The sequence below is a fragment of the Drosophila albomicans genome, chromosome 3 (assembly GCF_009650485.2).
Source record: "Drosophila albomicans strain 15112-1751.03 chromosome 3, ASM965048v2, whole genome shotgun sequence".
NCBI lineage: Eukaryota > Metazoa > Arthropoda > Insecta > Diptera > Drosophilidae > Drosophila > Drosophila albomicans.
In genome coordinates, this window is record NC_047629.2 from 24633984 (window position 1) to 24651486 (window position 17503).

Consider the following 17503-nt stretch of genomic DNA (forward strand, 5'->3'; position numbering starts at 1 on the left):
ATAATTTAATTCATTTAAAATTAGTACATACAAATTAGTATTTTCAACAAAAAGTTAAAAACGGTTTTTTATAATTAATTTATTATATGTAAGGCTAAACTAATATATTATTTTGCCATGTGAACTGCGTGTTTGTTTTTTATGCAAGTGTTTTTCACTACAAATCTAAAATTGTGCACTGTTGCTGTTGTTGCTCGATTTATATAATTTAAATTAATTTAAAAGCATTAATTTTAAATTTTAGCTTAATTTTATCATTATTTTTCGAGCAAAATTTCATTTTTACAGATTATAGGAAAATATGGTTGGGATTTTCAAGATGAGCTCACTTAGTGTAGATTTTTGTTACAAGAGAACAACAAAAGCCACATAAAGTAAATTCATTGTGTAAACCCCAACATGTGGAGAGGGAGAATTTGAAAAAGATTAAATAACATTTAAAATTTGATTTCGCTACAAAAAATAATTCCTCATGTAAATGTGTAAATTTAGATGCTCCACCTCGCAAACGCGCTCAGTTCTTTTGGTTGCTGTTGTGTTACCAGTGTTACCACACCAATCGATTCACCTATGGTATCATGTTGGGCTCCTGAGCGGCTCCCGTCGAGTACTTGGGCTTGCAGACACAACCGCTTTCGACGAGCACATAATCCTGGCCTGTTAGCGTTACTGGACCCAGGGGTATAACTAGGAAGAGATAGGGCACATATGTTTGTGTGCACTCGCCACGTACCACATCACATTCAGAGGACCTGTACAAATAAATACAAAAATGTTTAAATAGTGATTTGTTATAGCAAACACAATTTTTTCAGATCAATAATAATGTTATTGTGATTTTTTTATATTAAATTTTTTTAAAAAGACCCCGTTTTTGTCTAACATTTGCATATGCATGTGAGAATCATATGGAATATTTGAGGGTTTTAACCAGAAGATAGAAATATTTACATATTCCGCCTAAAAATATGCAACATAAAATATAAAAATTTTCTGGCAGCGTTAATCTGCAATCTGGCAACACTAGTAAAAGCAGCACGCATGCGCAGACTGCGTTACGAAAGTATGGAGCTAGAGTGAATTCTACATCTCAATCAATTGACAATAAATGATTATAAACGAAGAAAAATTAAGTCATAGTATTTGGGTACTTACTCGCACACCTCGAAGACAACCTGTTGCAGCAGATCAGGGAACTTTTGCACAATGGTCACGGGTTGACCAGAGGTTAAACTAACACCGTACATAGGCGCAGTGGTATTGTAACGTGTTTTGCAAAGTCTCGCCGGAGTATCGCTCTTACATTGTTGCGCAGGCGAAGAATTCTTCAGAGAACGACCTGCGGTAGGGGGAAGAGAACAGAGAATGATTAGTCAAGCGATCAATCGATCAGTCAGCCAATCAATTGCGGCCACTCCACCATTAGCATTAAGCATTTAGCGGTTGCTGACCGACTTACCATAACGATTGCTTCCGATAGCCTCATTGTTCACCTCATCGTAGGCCCTCAACAATGCACTCGTGGTTATTGCTGGATCCAATGTGCTGGGCAATTTGCTTTGACGTCCACGTCGCGAATTTCCGTTCCAATTGGAGAATGTACGCGCAACAGCCGCACTGCAATCATAGATGGACAGGCCAAAGAAAACGAAGACGACGCGTTAGAGAAGAAAGTTTTTTTCTTTCTTTGTTTTGCATTATAAGCAAACGCCTAATGAGTCACAAACGCACACACACACACGCACACATACCTGGGATATGGCGCATTATTGGGACCCAAACAGTCTGGAGAATCTGTCAACGCATCACCGGACAAATATTTAAGTCCACGCGCACCGGCGCATTTGCTAGGCGGCGCACCATCGATGCTGCTGCTGTCGCTGCTGCTGAAGCTGGGCCACAGCGCCGCATTGGCGCATGTGAGTGCAATGCTGATGACGCAGAGTGCAGTTAGGTGCTGTTAAGAGAAAAGAAGAAACATATTAAAAATACAAAATGAATGCTTATTTAATATGCAAATGAATGTACACAATGCCAAACAGTCTATCGTTTACTATAAATTAACTATTCAAAACATTTGCACTGACGAACATGTTTCCCCATATCGTAAGTCCTAAATTTATATATTATTCCGTAATTTATATTTACTTAAATTACTATCTTTTGGTAATATTGATAATTCAAGTATATGCTTTCTCCTTGCTTTTGAAACTATAAAACATTAACCTTTACCTTAAATGAACAGTATACAAAATTAAAGAATTAAGAAATTAAGTTCAAGATCAAAAACTTTTTCTCCCTGTGTATCTGTGTATTCATCTGATCGATATTGTTTCAAGCCAAGCCTTTATTTATAACTTGTGGTCAAATTTTGCAGCGTCATGAGTCACAGGCAAAAAAATAAAGGAAGACTACTCGCGACTGTAGCTGTACAGCTTATACACTTATCATTTTCTATGTATGTATATGCATAATGAGCACATTCAGATTTATGCTTATAATTAGAAATACAAATAAGACCGTTAACCGTCTTTAATGGGCAAAAGAGACGTGATATTGCTGTCGGCAAATGCTGTAATATCAATAGTCATGAACTTCTAGCATGAATCTTGTCTTATCTCTTCAGAAATAAAATAATAACAAACATATGCAGTCGGCTAATTGCACATGTTTTGTTATGCGAGATCCATATGAAGACTTCACATTAAAATTCCACAAGCTCAATAAAAAAGTTTCTATTTTCCCAAAAAAAAAAAACAAAAACGAAGACATACAGTGAGTGCTCTCGACTTGACCCGCTTCAACTTTTTTGTGGATGCTAAGCAAATTAGAAGATCTCATAAATAACCACAGCAGCAGTAACAACAACAACAACAACAACAACGACAGCACAGCAGAGACCACAGCTATAGCAACGAAACAACCGCAATCGCCCCCATAAGACGTACGTGAAAGTAAAAACAAAAGAAGAAATTCCCAATTGGCGCGGCTAAATCAGACAGACGGAGTAACAACAAGAAAAATGTTAATACATTTTTCAACAACATGCAAAGTTTGGCTTCTAATACGGTCTGAACTTTTTATTGCTACTTGTGGTTTTATATGGTTGCCGTAGGTTTTTTTCTTGTTCGTTTTTTTTGGTATTTTCTTTCACTTTCTCTGTGCAGATTTTTGTTGATCAAGTGTTGGCCTGACCAAAAAAAGACCACTGCCGAAAAACCAGTTTCGATTGAATCAAATTGCAGCAGCACATAATTTGCTTTTTATCCTAACAGCAAAACAAAAACAAAAAGAAATAAAGAGAGATGCCCGTCGAGAAAATCGTGGCACGTATGTCATGCGAAAAAGATAATAAGCACAAGTTTGACAGTCTCTCAGTCTCTCAGTCGCTATCGCTGACAGGTTGTAACACACACTCTGGCCTCATCACTGTTGCGATGTTTATCAATGAAAAAGAAAAATACAAAAAAAAAAAAAAATAATTGCACTCGCAATGCGAAAAATGTTTTTTTTCTTTTCTTTTTAAATTGATTGAAATATTTCTTTTGTAATTTCTATTACACATGGTCATTAACTTGTGGTCTGCGGGCACACACAAAACTTTCTTTTCAATTGCACATTTGACGAATGTTTGAAGTGCCAACCGGACTCATTAAAGCCCATTGCGTGTTTTGGATTGTGGGAAGCAAACGAAAGCGAAATTCTATTATTTAATTCTTTTCACATTCGTTACAAGAAATTAATGAACTGGTTGCGACTGTCGCGGCGGCTTTTGTGTTGTTGTCTTTTTTCTTAAATCTCACAATATCCAACGGCAGACGGACGCACAGGTTTGACAATGTTGGGGGGCCACTCTCACCTGAACTCTAGTTGTTGGCCCTTTTGTCCAATTCTGGCAAAGTTAGTCATTAAACGCGCCATTGTCAATGCCGGTTTCAAAACTTTCTGTTTTTTAGGCTCCCCAACAATTTCGTTTAATGCTCATCATAAAATGCACAGACGCTCCATCGTCTAACTAAACGAATTTGACATTAAAGCGCACCATAAAGCCATTGCCATTTGAACCTGTCTACAGCCTATTTTCTTGAATTTTTAACGGCCACTCAGATGGCTGAAAAGGGTATTATAAATTGGTCCAGATCAAAAAAAAATATATATATTTTTGATCAACGCCAAGAAAACAAAGACTTGATCTTAGAGCATGAGATTTCCTTAAATAATAATACTATTATTATATATTATTTCAAATAAATGAATATGAAAGAATTACAATAAAGATATTGTATTATTTTATGTATATATATATATTTATATTTTCTTAAAAGAAAAAACATCAAGTTCTGGGGAATAATATTTTAAATATGTCGAGCAGATTAAGTTTCCTTTAAATGTATAAGTTAGGTTTTAGGAAACATACTCTTGGTTCTAATTAAATCAGACAAATGTCACTCAAAGTTCACGATATTAAAAACAAAAAATAATAAACATACTTCAAATCTTTCCATACAATTTTAAAGAGTGAAAACCATATTCAGATGCAGTTATTTTTGATTATAATTAGTTTATTTTCAGTTTCCCAAAAATAAATCGCTTCAGGTATTTCATAGTCGAGCACACTCGAATGTGACTTTCTAAGCCACTTTTTTTCGTCACTCGATTCAATGTGAACAATTTCAATTGGTTGGCCGTGATGCCTGTGAGGCGAATTTTGGGAAGGAGAGAAGCCTAATGAGGGGGCAACTTTCTTAAGTAGCCGCCTGCCTGTCATCTCTGTGGGTTCATTGAAATTGTCGCGACAATGAGTGGACGAAAAAAAAAAAAACTAAAAGATGCAAATAATTATCATAATTATGATAAGCGCTTTTTTCCCTTTTTTGCTCATAATTGGGTTAGAAATTGTAAAATCATGCATTAATCAAAAAGCCATTGAAGGCGCTCACGGCGACAATTTTAACTTTTCGGACTAATGCGAAGTCATTAAGCGATGGCGAAAGAGCGCTTACATAAGAGCACCAGCAACAACAAAAACATTAGACAACAACAAAAAAGTGGCGACAACGCACTGAATGTTATGTGTAGTTTTTGTTGTTGTTGTTGTTGTTACGACTATGTTACCAACAACAACAACAAATAAAAGCCAAGGTGGGTACGTTAGAGAGAATAAGAATCAAAACTACGGCAAAAGAAACAGCGAAACTGTCAAGATCACACATAGCACACACATGTTAACACACACACACACACACTCTCGAGTACATATAAGGTGCCGTTATAACGAGGTTAACGACCTACATTAGTCTTCTCTGTCACACACACTTGGGTCTGTCACATCGCAAGCGTTTTGGAAAAGCATAAACATTTAATAAACAATATTTAATTCGAATACAAAGCGCAAATTGGCCCAGACAATATGGGGCGTTCTACAAGTTGTTCTAGTGAAAATTGGTATTTGGAAAGCATGGCAAAGCAATAGAGCAGCAACGACGACAGACTATTGACAGCAGCAACAAACACAAATACAAATAGCAAATGACTTAGAACTGGTTTATTGATAAGCGTTTGCCACACAAAGTCGGCATACATATTCGCCTCAATGGATGTCAGTGATAATGCCTATTGATTGAAATAAATTGTTGATTGTTTGTTTTGTATGACACACAATTTTCAAGGCCTTTGTTGTTAGTGCTGAGATCAAGTCAATCAGTCAACAATCTTGCGCTAGGATCAAAATGGAGATCACGTCAGTTGTCTGCACGCAAAGTTGTCATGCATGTTTTACATTTGTCAATCGATTACGATAACGATAAATTGCAAGCAGCAGTGCAACGGCTCTTTGATTTTTAACGGCAATCCGGGCCACAGTTTCGAGTATTTTTCCTGCAGCTGCCAAGACAGCACAACATACTACAACAAGAAAGATTCCACGCTTTGGCGTGATAACCGCAGGCGACAAAACTTTCAATGCTTTTTTTTGTGTGTGTGTCTTCTACTCTCCAGGTATGCAAAGCACGTTTTCTCAGCGACTCAAAGTCTCGACCACAACAACAACAGCACACGAGTGAGTGAGCTGCTGCTGTTGTGGGGTTCTTTTTTCTTCTTTCTTTTTAGCTTGAGGCATAGTTAGACGTAGCCGTGTCCGTTGTGTGACAGGGACAAAGACAAGTGCAATGTTCGTTTGCTATTGCTATTGCGGTTGCCCTCTGCCGCCTCCCACACGATGACAACAGCTTTCATTTTGGGCTACTTCGCATGCTGTGTGCGTGCCTTGGCCATTGTCCGGTTCAGTTTTGCGATCGTGCGTGGAAACGAGGTTAAGAGCAAATAAAAAACAAAAATTTCGCTTGCTACGCTTTGCCCCCAAGTAGAACCGAAATAATGATAATAATTAGCTACAGTTTCTGACACTTTTACTCATTACTCTCATTATTGGTTAGCGGACAAAAGGGCAGCTCCATAAAAATTTCACTAGATTATTAAAAAACAAAAAACCAAAAATTATAATTATACTGGAGGCCAGCTTGACTTTAACCATCAATTACGGGGTTCAGTTAGCAAGTACTGTTAGTTCTTGGCGCTACATTAAATAAAACAATTAACACGAATTTATGACAATTCTCTGAGGTGCCATCAGCATAAATAATTTTTTTTTATTTGTGTATTTTTCAGTTTTTTTTCTTTTGCCTATTTCTAACTATTTAACACCAGCAAAACGGCAATGACAACATTTTGACCTAGAATCAGAACAGTTCTTTGTTTTACAGTTTTTAATTCCGCTTTTATGCCGTTTTGCAAAAATTCAAATTGTTTTTAAGGTTGGGTTCTCTCGTCGTCACACTCAAGATGGATAACAAAAACAACGACAGCAACAACAACAACATGAAGAAGAGCAACAACAAAGATCAGGGGCCATGAAGCTGGCCACGCATGAATGAGATTGCCACGCTCAGACTGCGTCTATATGTGTTTGTACATACATATGTGTATGTGTGTGCTTGGGCTGATTGTGTGTGTGCGTGAAAAGACCGGCTCCAAATACTACTAGCTGTAGAAGAGGAAGAGGAAGAAGTAACAGCACCAGCAGTAGAAGCAGAGCAACAACAACAATCACGGGACACCATAAAAATCAAAGTATGAATATGTTTAGCCTACTTTTTATAAATATTTTTATTTGCCTTTGGGCCAAACGGTGCCCGCGGCTCATTTTCGAATCAGTCTGGGAATTCGTTTTGAATCATCACATCAATTTTTTTTCTTTTTACCACACAGCTACTGGACACAAGCACCTATTAAATTGTTTGGCCCAACCGTTGAAGGGCAGACAAGGTAAGAGAACGACAGCAACACACGCGAGTCGAATTTCATCAAAAGGTTTCGCAGATTGAGATCATCAAATTAGTTCAAAGCTATTAAGCCAAACAGCTATTATAAAATCAGCTGTAAGATGGAATCTATTCTTACTTTGCATATACAAATTTACATATAAGAATGGTTCATTTGTTAATGCCTTATTCAAGTTTGTAAATAATGAACTAAAGAAACTTTTAATTTATTATCAACTATGTTTATTGTTGAAACCGTAAATATAATTCAAAGAACATATTAGATTCGACTTGGAAATAACATATTAAAAACTATGATCTAATAAAGAAAGAAACTATATAGAATATATTTGTATATGTCCAAATATATGGTATTTGAATAAGTAATAATATTTACCAACAATTAAAAAAATAAATTTTTAAAAAATTATTAAAACCCAAACAAAATCTAGTATCTCAGTAAAAATGCTAATATTATTTCAAATACATAAATAAATTTCACTAGCCGAGATCTTTAATAAAACTTTGGCACACTCACTTTTGGCAATTTGTAAAATCTATTAAAGGAAAACACATAAATGTCGGTTGAAGAGTACGTGACACGACTGACAAAGAAAAAATCACACAAAAAAACGGAGAAGCGCCTAGTAAAAGTTATTTGACCAAAGTAAATTCATTATAAATTCGTTAAGGCTCAGAGCTGAGTATGGCACACACACACACACACACACACACACACACAATCACAGCAGGCAAAAAGAAAGTCAAAGAAAGGTGCTAATTTCAGCGAGTGGATTGGCTTTGTAACAGAAATGGGTCGTCGTTGACTATGACAAGTTCAGGCGGGCAGACAGGCATTCAGTCAGAGGCAAGGCATAAAAAATAAATTCCTGAAGAATCAGCAAAGCCAGTGCAGAGAGTGGGAGGGGAAGGGAGCTCAGCCAAGCCCAAATATCGCTTAATCTTCAATGAAGACCACCAAAGAGTGTGTGTGTGTGTGTGTGTGTGTGTGTATGTGTGGTGTTGTCTCTCTGAGTGTTGCCAGCTTTAGAGCTGCTGTTGCTGAGATGTTTAAGCTTGGTGGGTTGGGCCAGCCAGGCTGCAACAATGCAGCAATGTGAGTGCAAGCACATGTACACAGCATGCACTTGTACACATACACCACATATAAAGTTTAATGGCATACTGATACTGGTTTGCAGCGAGCGTCAAAAGGAATACAGACAAACGACGAAGACGAAGACGACGACGATGACGATGAGGGAGAACAATGCCAAGTTCAATGCAAAGAGACAGAATGAGAGTGCAGGCTGAGAGCAAAACTTGAGTTGAGCCGCAGCTTCCTTGTGGGCGCTTTATTGGCTTTACACCCTGTACTTTTGTGAAATGCAAACGGGTAGTCCCAACCATAAAATATATTTTACTTTTCATCATTTGAAAATACAAATTTAACTTGTTAACTATTTTTGATTATTCATGAGGACATTTTTATAGCGCAACTGTCTGTCGAGCAATCTTCGCACTCTTAATTTATTTTTTTAGTTTATTGGGGTCACTTACTTTGACAGAACTTCTACTTAAGCACCGGTATTCCATTTTTAAACTGTGTGTGTTGGTGTTAAAGTTGCGGTTGGTTTTGTTTATTGGTTTGCTGTACTTTCGAGCAGCCAGCAACGTTTATGTTTAACGTTCTTTTATTTTGTTTTTTTTTTTTTTGGTTTGTGTATTTTTTATGTATACAAATTTAATTTGCCTTCTTCGCACAACAACACTTTGGGCTTGAAACACGTAACTGAGACGACAGCGACGATGACAGACACACAAACACACACACTAACACACAGACACTAAAGAAGAGCACAAAAGAATCTCAATTTGAAACGACGTCTTGGTCTTGGTCTTGGTTTTGGTTTTGAGTCGCAGAGTCTTTTTTCGGAGGAGTGTGAAACCAACGCGGCCAAATAACAAAACTCAAATTGACGAATGAAGCAAAAAACCAAACCGTACAGCTCGAGCGCTCACCTTGGACTGACTTGCACAGGTAACGTTTACCATTCCTTAAGCACTCGGCAGCGGCGTCTGTGGCAGCCACAGTCACTGCCACAGCCACAGCAACAGCTACAGCTACAGACACTGCCACAGTCACTGCGACTGCGGCTGCGACTGCGCAGCAACAGCGACGCATTTACTCGTAACCTGTTGCTGTTGTCGTTACCGCCACTGTTGTTGACTCTGGAATTGGAATTGGTCTGGTCTTGGTCTTGGTCTTGGTTTCGGTCGTGGTCGCGGTCTCGGTCGCGTTCGCGGTCTTAGTCTCGCTCTTGCTATTGGTATTGCCATTGGCCACGGTCTGGGCCAAGGCGGACGCATAAAACTGCATCAAAGGCGAGTGACGTACACCCAACCGATGATATCGAGACAGCAACAACAACAACAACAACACATCAAGTAACGCACAATACAAGTGCGGACACCCAACTGCGTGAAATATCGTCAATGCACCTTGAAAGATTTCATAGTTGTATAAGATTTCTCACCTGTTCACCTGTCACTTAATCTGTGACAAAAAATCAATCTACCAAAGAATCTATGCAAAGTAATGTGTTACCGACAGATCTTTTTACCATCACAGATCTTCTTTTTTAGAATAGGTATTGATTTAGGGTTACAATTATTTTAGTTATAGGCGCTTAGTTTATGTATTTTTAATTATTGACATTTAACTAAGTTTTGGCTCTCTAACTCTAAAATATTGAAATATTTTAAAATTTTTATTTATTTATGTCGAATATTGATATATAACACTTAATAAATAGAAAATCCTGAAAGCATTTAATTTTAAAAGCTAAAGGTTATCTGATAATTTAGATTTGTTGATGCTTTAAAATAAAAACGTATTAAATATAATCCCATTTCACTAAAAAAAATTCAATTATTTTTTAACTTTTTTCTAATTTAATTTACTATAAATTATTAATTTCTGTACGAAAATTTCTGATTTCGAATATGGACATCAAAGTAGGTTTTATTGAAGATGTCATAGATGTCATATGGTAGGACTTACCCATTAACCGATTAGATATGTAGATGTTTCAGCATCAGAAATTAGTAACTTTCCACTCTCCGTTTTATAACATCACTTATATTCCCTGACAACAATTTAGACGGCAGCAGTATCCCATTACACACATGACCATAATGAAACATATAAAAAACACGAAAACAATACCGCAGATAACAAGGGGTATATAAATTTCAGCGAAAAACGTAATTAAACTCATTAGAAAATTTTGATGTCACAAATATATTTCCTAAATAATAATACTGAGAATTTTTGGAATTTCTACACAAATTATTGTCCGCTAATCTATAAAACTAAAACAAAGTAGGCGCTTACTTTAAAACTAAAATATTTTGGTAAATCATGAAAAATTTCAGAAATTTGGAAATAATTTAGAATTCTGCAAAATTCTGTAATAACTTGGATCAAAATGCATAATGCGACTGGACTAAGGACATTAACAACAGCAACACCATCAACACGTGGTGCAAGTGATTTTACAAAAAAATTGCTAATAGGTTTAGGAATAGTGCTTGCTATATTCTTTTTGTGCTGCTGTTGCATTTTGCTGATACTTTGCAGCCCTGTTCTTGGACTTATGAGTTGTTGCGCTATGTGTTGCGATGCTGATGAGGATCTATTTTAATCTTTCGCTTAATAAGGCGTTGAGAATTCCATACAAACCATTGTTTTATCTGTATTAACCAGGATATGTCTGTACCTGGACCCTTTAATATTTATACAAGAAAATATATAATCGTTATAGCTGCACGTATTCATTTGCATTTGTTATTGGCAACTCGCTTGCTTTGGATATTTTCATGTTGTGATATTGAAAATGAAAATTTATATGAATAGAAATTCAAATTTAACCAAAAATGGAAATTAGAGAAAACAGTCCTTATGTTATTATCTTAAGTGCAATACTTTTAGCTGTTTTATTTTTCATATCTTGTTGCTGCTGCTGTTATTACATAATCATGTGTGCATTTTGCCCTTTTAGACGTGGTTCTGATGATTGACTGAAAAGATCAAAATAGTAACTGAGATAGTAACCGACTTCAATTGGAATGAAAGCTCATCAAGAATTCAGTATGATTTGTGGGCTGGGTTTTTATTGCTCAGAAAATAATCAACAAATTCACTTATAATATAAAAAAAATATATATAATTATAAAAATAGAAATGACTACTATTTCTTTGTGATTCTTTAAATTCGCCTTCAGAATGAAAACTAAGCCAAGAATTAAAACCCCAATTTAAACTAGCGTTACTTACCAAAACTTTGAATTGCAAATATGTATGTGGGAGACATCAATTTTTGAATCATCGATTCATGTGGAACATAATAATAATTACTTATGCACAAATTATGTAGATATGTTAAATGCATGCGTAGTTGTAGTTGTACATTTAATTTCCAAAGTTTTCACCAGCATACATAAAAACCGAAAGCATTGCGAAATGGCTGAGCCTCGAACTGCAGTTAATTGAATTACAATTAATGATATTGCATAACAGCGATATTCTGTAAATATCTATACGTAGTACGTTTATATTAAAGGCGCTTTTCATTTTGGGAAAGTTGCGGTTGCTATTGCCGTTGCTGATGCCAAGCCACTATATTAGTTTCAATTTGTAATGGTTATTATCAAAAGATGGAAGAAAAAATAAAACACACACACAAATGCAGACGCACACACGCATGCTCAGTTACAAAACTTTCAAAGTTGTTGTTGTTGCTGTTGTGTTAACTTTTCTCTTTGGTTTCATACAAGAAATTTGAAGTCAATTGTCGTCGCGGCCGTGCAGAAAAAGTCTTTCCACTCACTACTATCCACTGAGAGCATAAATAAAATTAATAGTAACAATTGAAACAAATGTCGCACTTGCCGACTGTGCGCAACAATAAAAACATTGTCAAACTGAAACACGAGTACCCGTTACATTTGTCGTTGTTGTTGTTGTTGTTAGTGGTGCACTAACTGTCCACACAGGTGTCATCGACGTTTGTCATCACCGCACAGTGGACCACACTTGTTAATCGGTCCGAATCCTTGACAACATTATCGATTTTTTTAGTTTGAACTCTGTAGTCGGCAAAAGAGTTTCGGAATTTAAGAAATTTTTAATTCAGCCAAAATTTAAATTTAAACACGTATTAAACAACGAAAATCTTGTATTTATATTGTAGTGAAATTGCTTATCGCACACTGTACAGTGGCCGACGTTTTTGGACACTATTTTCAGCGAAAGTAACTGAACAAGTTCCAATGCCAATTGTGCGGTACTTTTATTTTTGTGCTTAGACACTACACACATGTGTGTAAATGAACTGTCGTAATACTTGGATATTGCCAAAAAAAAAAAAAGAAATGAAAACTCTTTTTCAACATTTGTGCATAGAATTTGATATTCAGAGAAAGTTAAGTTTGCTATGAACAATACTTTGTATTATCCCTCTCCCCAACACACACAGTTTGCCTTGAAGTCGGAGAATAGCTAAATTCTTTACTCTAAAAATGTTTTGAAATTCACGTAGAGCATAAAATTTCGTTGCAGTTTTTGAATACGTTTGGTTGATGTTCGTTTTGCGCGCGCCCAATGCATGTGTTGCTCTAGCGTTATCGATTACACAACAATACAACCGTGCGTACACAAAACAAGTGACCAACACTGCTGCTGACAGTGACCGTTTGTCTGCGTGTGTGTGTGTGTGGTGTGTGAGAGATCGAAGACAATGGCTGCGGCTGCGGACGGTGCTGTTCCTACCCTTGCAAGTAAATATCTAGCTAAATAATAATTAATTTATTTAATACAACGTGATTATTTGAATGCATTGTTGTCATTAGCATTGCATTTGTTGAACTTTTTTGACACGCTATCAATGCGTGGCAAATGGAGACGAGAATTTTTTTTGTGTTTGTCACGACCGCGTGTTGTATGTGTGTTGGTAACTATAGCGTTTTTTTTCTTCTCGTTTCTTGCTTTCAGTTCGCTCTAGCGTGGCTGTTGAGCTGTGGTCGTCAGCTGGTGCAAAACAGCCATTCGAACACAAGCCCAATTTGCCGCGAGAGGAGACGAAAAGTTCACGTTCGATCTGCTTCAGTCCGGATGGACGATACTTTGCCTACTCGAATGGCGTTGAGGTGAAGGTTCTGAGTGTGCCAACTTCCAACACTGGCAATCTCAATTGGCCAGTTCAGTGTTCTCTGCCGCGTCCAAAGGCCTTCTATCTGAAGTTCTCGCCGCGCGGCAATTTTCTGTGCACTTGGGAACATTATGCCATTACCAAGGATCGTCCCGAGGGTGCTGCCAATCTGCTCGTTTATGATGTTGCCACTGGCAAAGAGGTTTTTGCCATTGTACAAAAGAATCAAACGGATTGGCAGCCATCCTGGTCATCGGATGAATCGATCTTTGCCTTAGTCGTTGGCGGCGAAGCGCTATTTTATGATTTAGCCGCTGGTCCCGTCGACGGCTTTGCCACAACATCACGCAAAATTGGCGGCAGTCGCGGCGGCATGTTATCTCTCGGTCCCGGCAATTGTCCACCCTATCTGGCCTTCTATACGCCCGGCGCCAAGGGCGCCCCATCCATGTGCAAACTGTACAAGTATCCGGCACTAGGACAACAACAAAGCGTTGCCTGCAAGAGTTTCTTCCAAGCAGATCGCGTAGAGATGCTCTGGAATAAGCGTGGCAGTGGACTGTTGTTGCTTACCAGCACAGAGGTGGACAAAAGCGGTGCCTCGTACTATGGCAACCAGGCGGTGCATTTTATGGCTACCAAAGGTGACACCTGCTCGGTGCCCCTATCCAAGGAGGGCCCTGTGCATTGCGTGAAATGGAGCCCCAAGGCTAATGAGTTTGTGGTCGTTTATGGATTTATGCCGTCAAAGGCGGCGCTCTACAATCTCAAGTGCGATGTTATCTTTGACTTTGGGGAGGGACCCCGTAATTGTGCCTATTTCAATCCATTTGGTAACCTCATTGTGCTGGGCGGGTTTGGTAATCTCCCCGGAGCCGTTGAAGTCTGGGATGTGAGCAAGCGAGAGAAGATTGCCAATCTGAAGTGTGCGGATACCACACACTTCGAATGGCATCCAAATGGCGAGTGGTTTGTCACTGCGACCACAGCACCTCGTTTGCGCATTAGCAATGGGTAAGAATACAATGTATACATCTGTTTAAGCAGAATTTAATTTTATTTTTGGTTATAGCTTTAAGGTGTATCATTATTCGGGAGCCTTGCTGCATGAGACATTGTGGCCCCAGGGCCAGGAGTTGTTGGGCATCGAGTGGCAAGCGTTTGCGGATAATACATTTGCCGAGCCAAAGATTACCAAGGCCAAGCATGAGGGTATCAAGTCAAGTCAACCGGAGGCCAGCAAGAAGGCCTACACACCGCCACATTTGCGATTGCTTAAAGAGGGCAAGAATCCCGAAAAGTATTTGCCGCAATCAACATTGGTGCCGGGACTTTCAGCAACAGCAGGAGGAGCAGCACCAGGTAATAGCAACCACCGGAAATTTTGGCATAGACAATATGACTTGGATAATCCGATAATGCGGCGATGCCAGCTGGGACAGGGCGAGCAGCAACTGCAGCAGGTTCACCAGGGTGGTGGTCAGATGGTCAACAACAGTGGTTACAGCGGCCACAGCAGCTCAAATGCCAGCTCAACGCGACCCAATCGACGCTATCGACCCTACCAGCATAAGCGCTACTAAAACAAAACAAAATACAAAAAAAAAATATGTAAAGATTCATCATCAAATTCCATATAATATTCCACTCATATCACACAAAAACAAACAAAAGTGCAAATTGTGTAGGATTTTAGAGCAAGTGGCTGTAAGTAAACTTCACTATGGTTCTATTTAGGAAATACAATATATTTATATATTCGTGAATAATTGAGAGATTTGTTAAAAAGAGTAAACTGTATAATTTGTTTTAAATATTTTATTCGATGACTGACGCAACGCTAAAATGAATGAATGTAATTATAAATATGCTAAGCAAATTGATTAAATGTAATTAGAATTTATAAACTGGGGCTTACAGCTATGTAGATCTGTTAGGGGTGGCGCTTAACTGTTTGATTTTATGAGGGATCATTCATTTTTTATTTATTTTTTTGAGACTTGATTAAGAAACGCGTTGTAATTGTTATTTCTTTGTTATATTTCCAGGTGCTGGTGCAAATAAGAATAAAAAGAAGAACAATAATAATGGCAGTAACAGGCCGAAGGGCACCAATAGGCGTGAAGCTGGCGATGCCACACCGCCAGATGCAGCGGCTCCAAGCGAGAGCCTGGAACAGCAGCAGACTGCTAATCATTTTGGTGAATCGCCGCGTCGTCAGGCGCCCAACAGGCAACAACGCCAGCTGCCAAGACATCTGCAACAACAGCAGCAGCAGCAGCCTCAACAGGATCAACATCCAGTTGAATTTGGCACACCGCGTCATCAGCATGCCAATGGAAATGTTGGTGGCTATAACAGCAGCAACACAACCGGCGGCGGTGGCAACAATAATAGCGACAAGGATCGCAAGATTCGCAGTGTGGCCAAGAAATTGTCCGACATTAAGAAGCTCAAGTCACGTCAAAGTCAAGGCGAAACTCTGGAATTAAACCAGTTGAACAAAATTGAAATGGAGGCTAGATATCTGGAGGAGCTTAAGGCGCTCAAATTGTCCGCCTAGTTATCCAAACCGATCCCCAAATGCCATCATCATCATCAACTGTTAAATGTGTGATACAACAACAAACAAACAAAACTATCGAGAAACACTCATTGAGTTGGTTTATTTCTGGATTCCCTGTAATTTGTGTACTTTCGAACTTCCTTCCTCCCTCCCCTTATATATTAATTTGCTATCGAAACATGAAATGTTTAGTGCTGTTTTCATTACGTGCGCAAATTTTTCAAAGTTATCAAAAACAAAATCAAGATAAAACATGTTTTACTATTGTGATTTCTTTTTATATAATATATTTTTGGCAACCACAATAATAGACTCAATTCATGTACCAAATTGTGCTACACAGTAAAAACAAAAAAAGAAAAATAAATTTAAAATTTCAAGAAATAAGTTTTTTTTTATGTTTCCCAATTGGATTTCTTTTTAACAAATTCCTCACGACCATTTTCCTTGACCGCCACATAGTAACCAAGATCTTCATACTTGTGACGCATATAGGCAATATAGCCAAAGACTCCAGTTACGGCTAGCAGGCCTATACCCATTATAATTTTGTTCTACAATGAAAAATATATGTATATTTTTTTTATTAAAATGCAGTTTTTCTCTGCGTTACCGGCTTTGTATACAGCTCAAAATTAATCAGTCGAAAAACGCTGGTGCTTCGCATGGAGCGAATGCCCTCTCCGGGATTTTGATTTGGCTTGTCACTCATTTTTTGGATTTGCAATTCAACTCACTTTTTAATAAAACATTGCACAATTGTAGTAAACAAACGGCATGTGTTCGGCAAATCGATAACAGTGCTTAGCAGAAGAATCGTTCGATAGGTTTTGTGTAATTTAAATTGTATTTTAGGTGTGACCTAACATATGAAAATTTATCGATTTTATAATTTTGAATCTATCGAATTCAAAATTTGCACAACATAGAATTCGTCGTTAAAAACAAAAAAAAAAGGGAAATACACATAGCCATTACTAAGTTAAATTCTATGCATTGCTTGCAAGTTTTCTACGTCTCCCAGTTGGATTTCTTTTTAATAAACTCTTTGCTGCCATCCTCTCTGAAGGCCAAATAATAGCCAAGACGTTCATATTTATGCCGCACGTAACTGTTGTAACCAAGTACGCCAGCAGCTGCAGCAACCGTCAAGCCCAAAAGAACTTTATTCTATAACATTTAATTTTAAACTTCCATCGATCATTTTCAATTGCACTCATACCTGTGTTGTATTGAGTTCTGCTTGAATTCGCTTAAAAACATTAAAGCCCCTTATAGCCGTTTTATAATTTTGAGGTCGATGGTCTTCCATATTTGTTCAATAGAATTTAGAAATATATGTAATACAGTTAACAACAAATTGAATAGAAAAGTGTAACATCAAAGCAGTAACTCAATAAAATATG

At 37.7% G+C, this 17503-nt stretch overlaps 3 protein-coding genes across 6 annotated transcripts; 1 reads left to right on the plus strand and 2 right to left on the minus strand.

Annotated features, from left to right (window-relative positions):
* Positions 1-41: 41 nt before the first annotated feature.
* Positions 42-9389, minus strand: LOC117567619 (uncharacterized). Of its 2 annotated transcripts, none has more exons than XM_052003636.1 (5): positions 9342-9389; positions 1752-1957; positions 1460-1617; positions 1156-1339; positions 42-752 (listed from the first exon to the last, which is right to left on the minus strand). In XM_052003636.1, exons 1-5 carry the CDS (start codon positions 9372-9374, stop codon positions 569-571), a joined length of 765 nt encoding a protein of 254 aa, XP_051859596.1. In that variant the 5' UTR covers positions 9375-9389; the 3' UTR covers positions 42-568. The 2 variants fall into 2 exon arrangements, with proteins under 2 accessions (XP_051859596.1, XP_034103601.1); XM_034247710.2 differs by lacking the exon at positions 9342-9389 and adding an exon at positions 8880-9335 and having other exon boundaries at positions 44-752.
* Positions 9390-12855: 3466 nt separating this feature from the next.
* LOC117567618 (eukaryotic translation initiation factor 2A) lies at positions 12856-16484 on the plus strand. Its single transcript, XM_034247709.2, has 4 exons — positions 12856-13160; positions 13375-14545; positions 14604-14893; positions 15580-16484. The coding sequence occupies exons 1-4, from the start codon at positions 13121-13123 to the stop codon at positions 16092-16094; spliced, it is 2016 nt and encodes a 671-aa protein (XP_034103600.1). The 5' UTR covers positions 12856-13120; the 3' UTR covers positions 16095-16484.
* Positions 16077-17477, minus strand: LOC117567620 (small integral membrane protein 8). Of its 3 annotated transcripts, none has more exons than XM_052003639.1 (3): positions 17320-17477; positions 16711-17233; positions 16077-16651 (listed from the first exon to the last, which is right to left on the minus strand). In XM_052003639.1, exons 2-3 carry the CDS (start codon positions 16807-16809, stop codon positions 16493-16495), a joined length of 258 nt encoding a protein of 85 aa, XP_051859599.1. In that variant the 5' UTR covers positions 16810-17233; positions 17320-17477; the 3' UTR covers positions 16077-16492. The 3 variants fall into 3 exon arrangements, with proteins under 3 accessions (XP_051859599.1, XP_034103603.1, XP_034103602.1); XM_034247712.2 differs by having other exon boundaries at positions 16711-17260; XM_034247711.2 differs by having other exon boundaries at positions 16711-17267.
* Between the last annotated feature and the right edge of the window lie 26 nt (positions 17478-17503).

Bases quoted from the DNA above. Each gene is read 5' to 3' on its own strand.
- LOC117567619 (XM_034247710.2), bottom strand. From the start codon at position 8,915: ATGGAATACCGGTGCTTAAGTAGAAGTTCTGTCAAA. The intron at 1,958-8,879 runs GTAAGTGACCCC...TTCTCTTAACAG, and splicing joins TAAGTAGAAGTTCTGTCAAA to CACCTAACTGCACTCTGCGT. The intron at 753-1,155 runs GTAAGTACCCAA...TTATTTGTACAG, and splicing joins GTTGTCTTCGAGGTGTGCGA to GTCCTCTGAATGTGATGTGG.
- LOC117567618 (XM_034247709.2), top strand. From the start codon at position 13,121: ATGGCTGCGGCTGCGGACGGTGCTGTTCCTACCCTTGCAA. The intron at 13,161-13,374 runs GTAAATATCTAG...TCTTGCTTTCAG, and splicing joins TGCTGTTCCTACCCTTGCAA to TTCGCTCTAGCGTGGCTGTT. The intron at 14,546-14,603 runs GTAAGAATACAA...TTTTGGTTATAG, and splicing joins CGTTTGCGCATTAGCAATGG to CTTTAAGGTGTATCATTATT.
- LOC117567620 (XM_052003639.1), bottom strand. From the start codon at position 16,809: ATGAGTGACAAGCCAAATCAAAATCCCGGAGAGGGCATTCGCTCCATG. The intron at 16,652-16,710 runs GTAACGCAGAGA...TTTTCATTGTAG, and splicing joins TTGAGCTGTATACAAAGCCG to AACAAAATTATAATGGGTAT.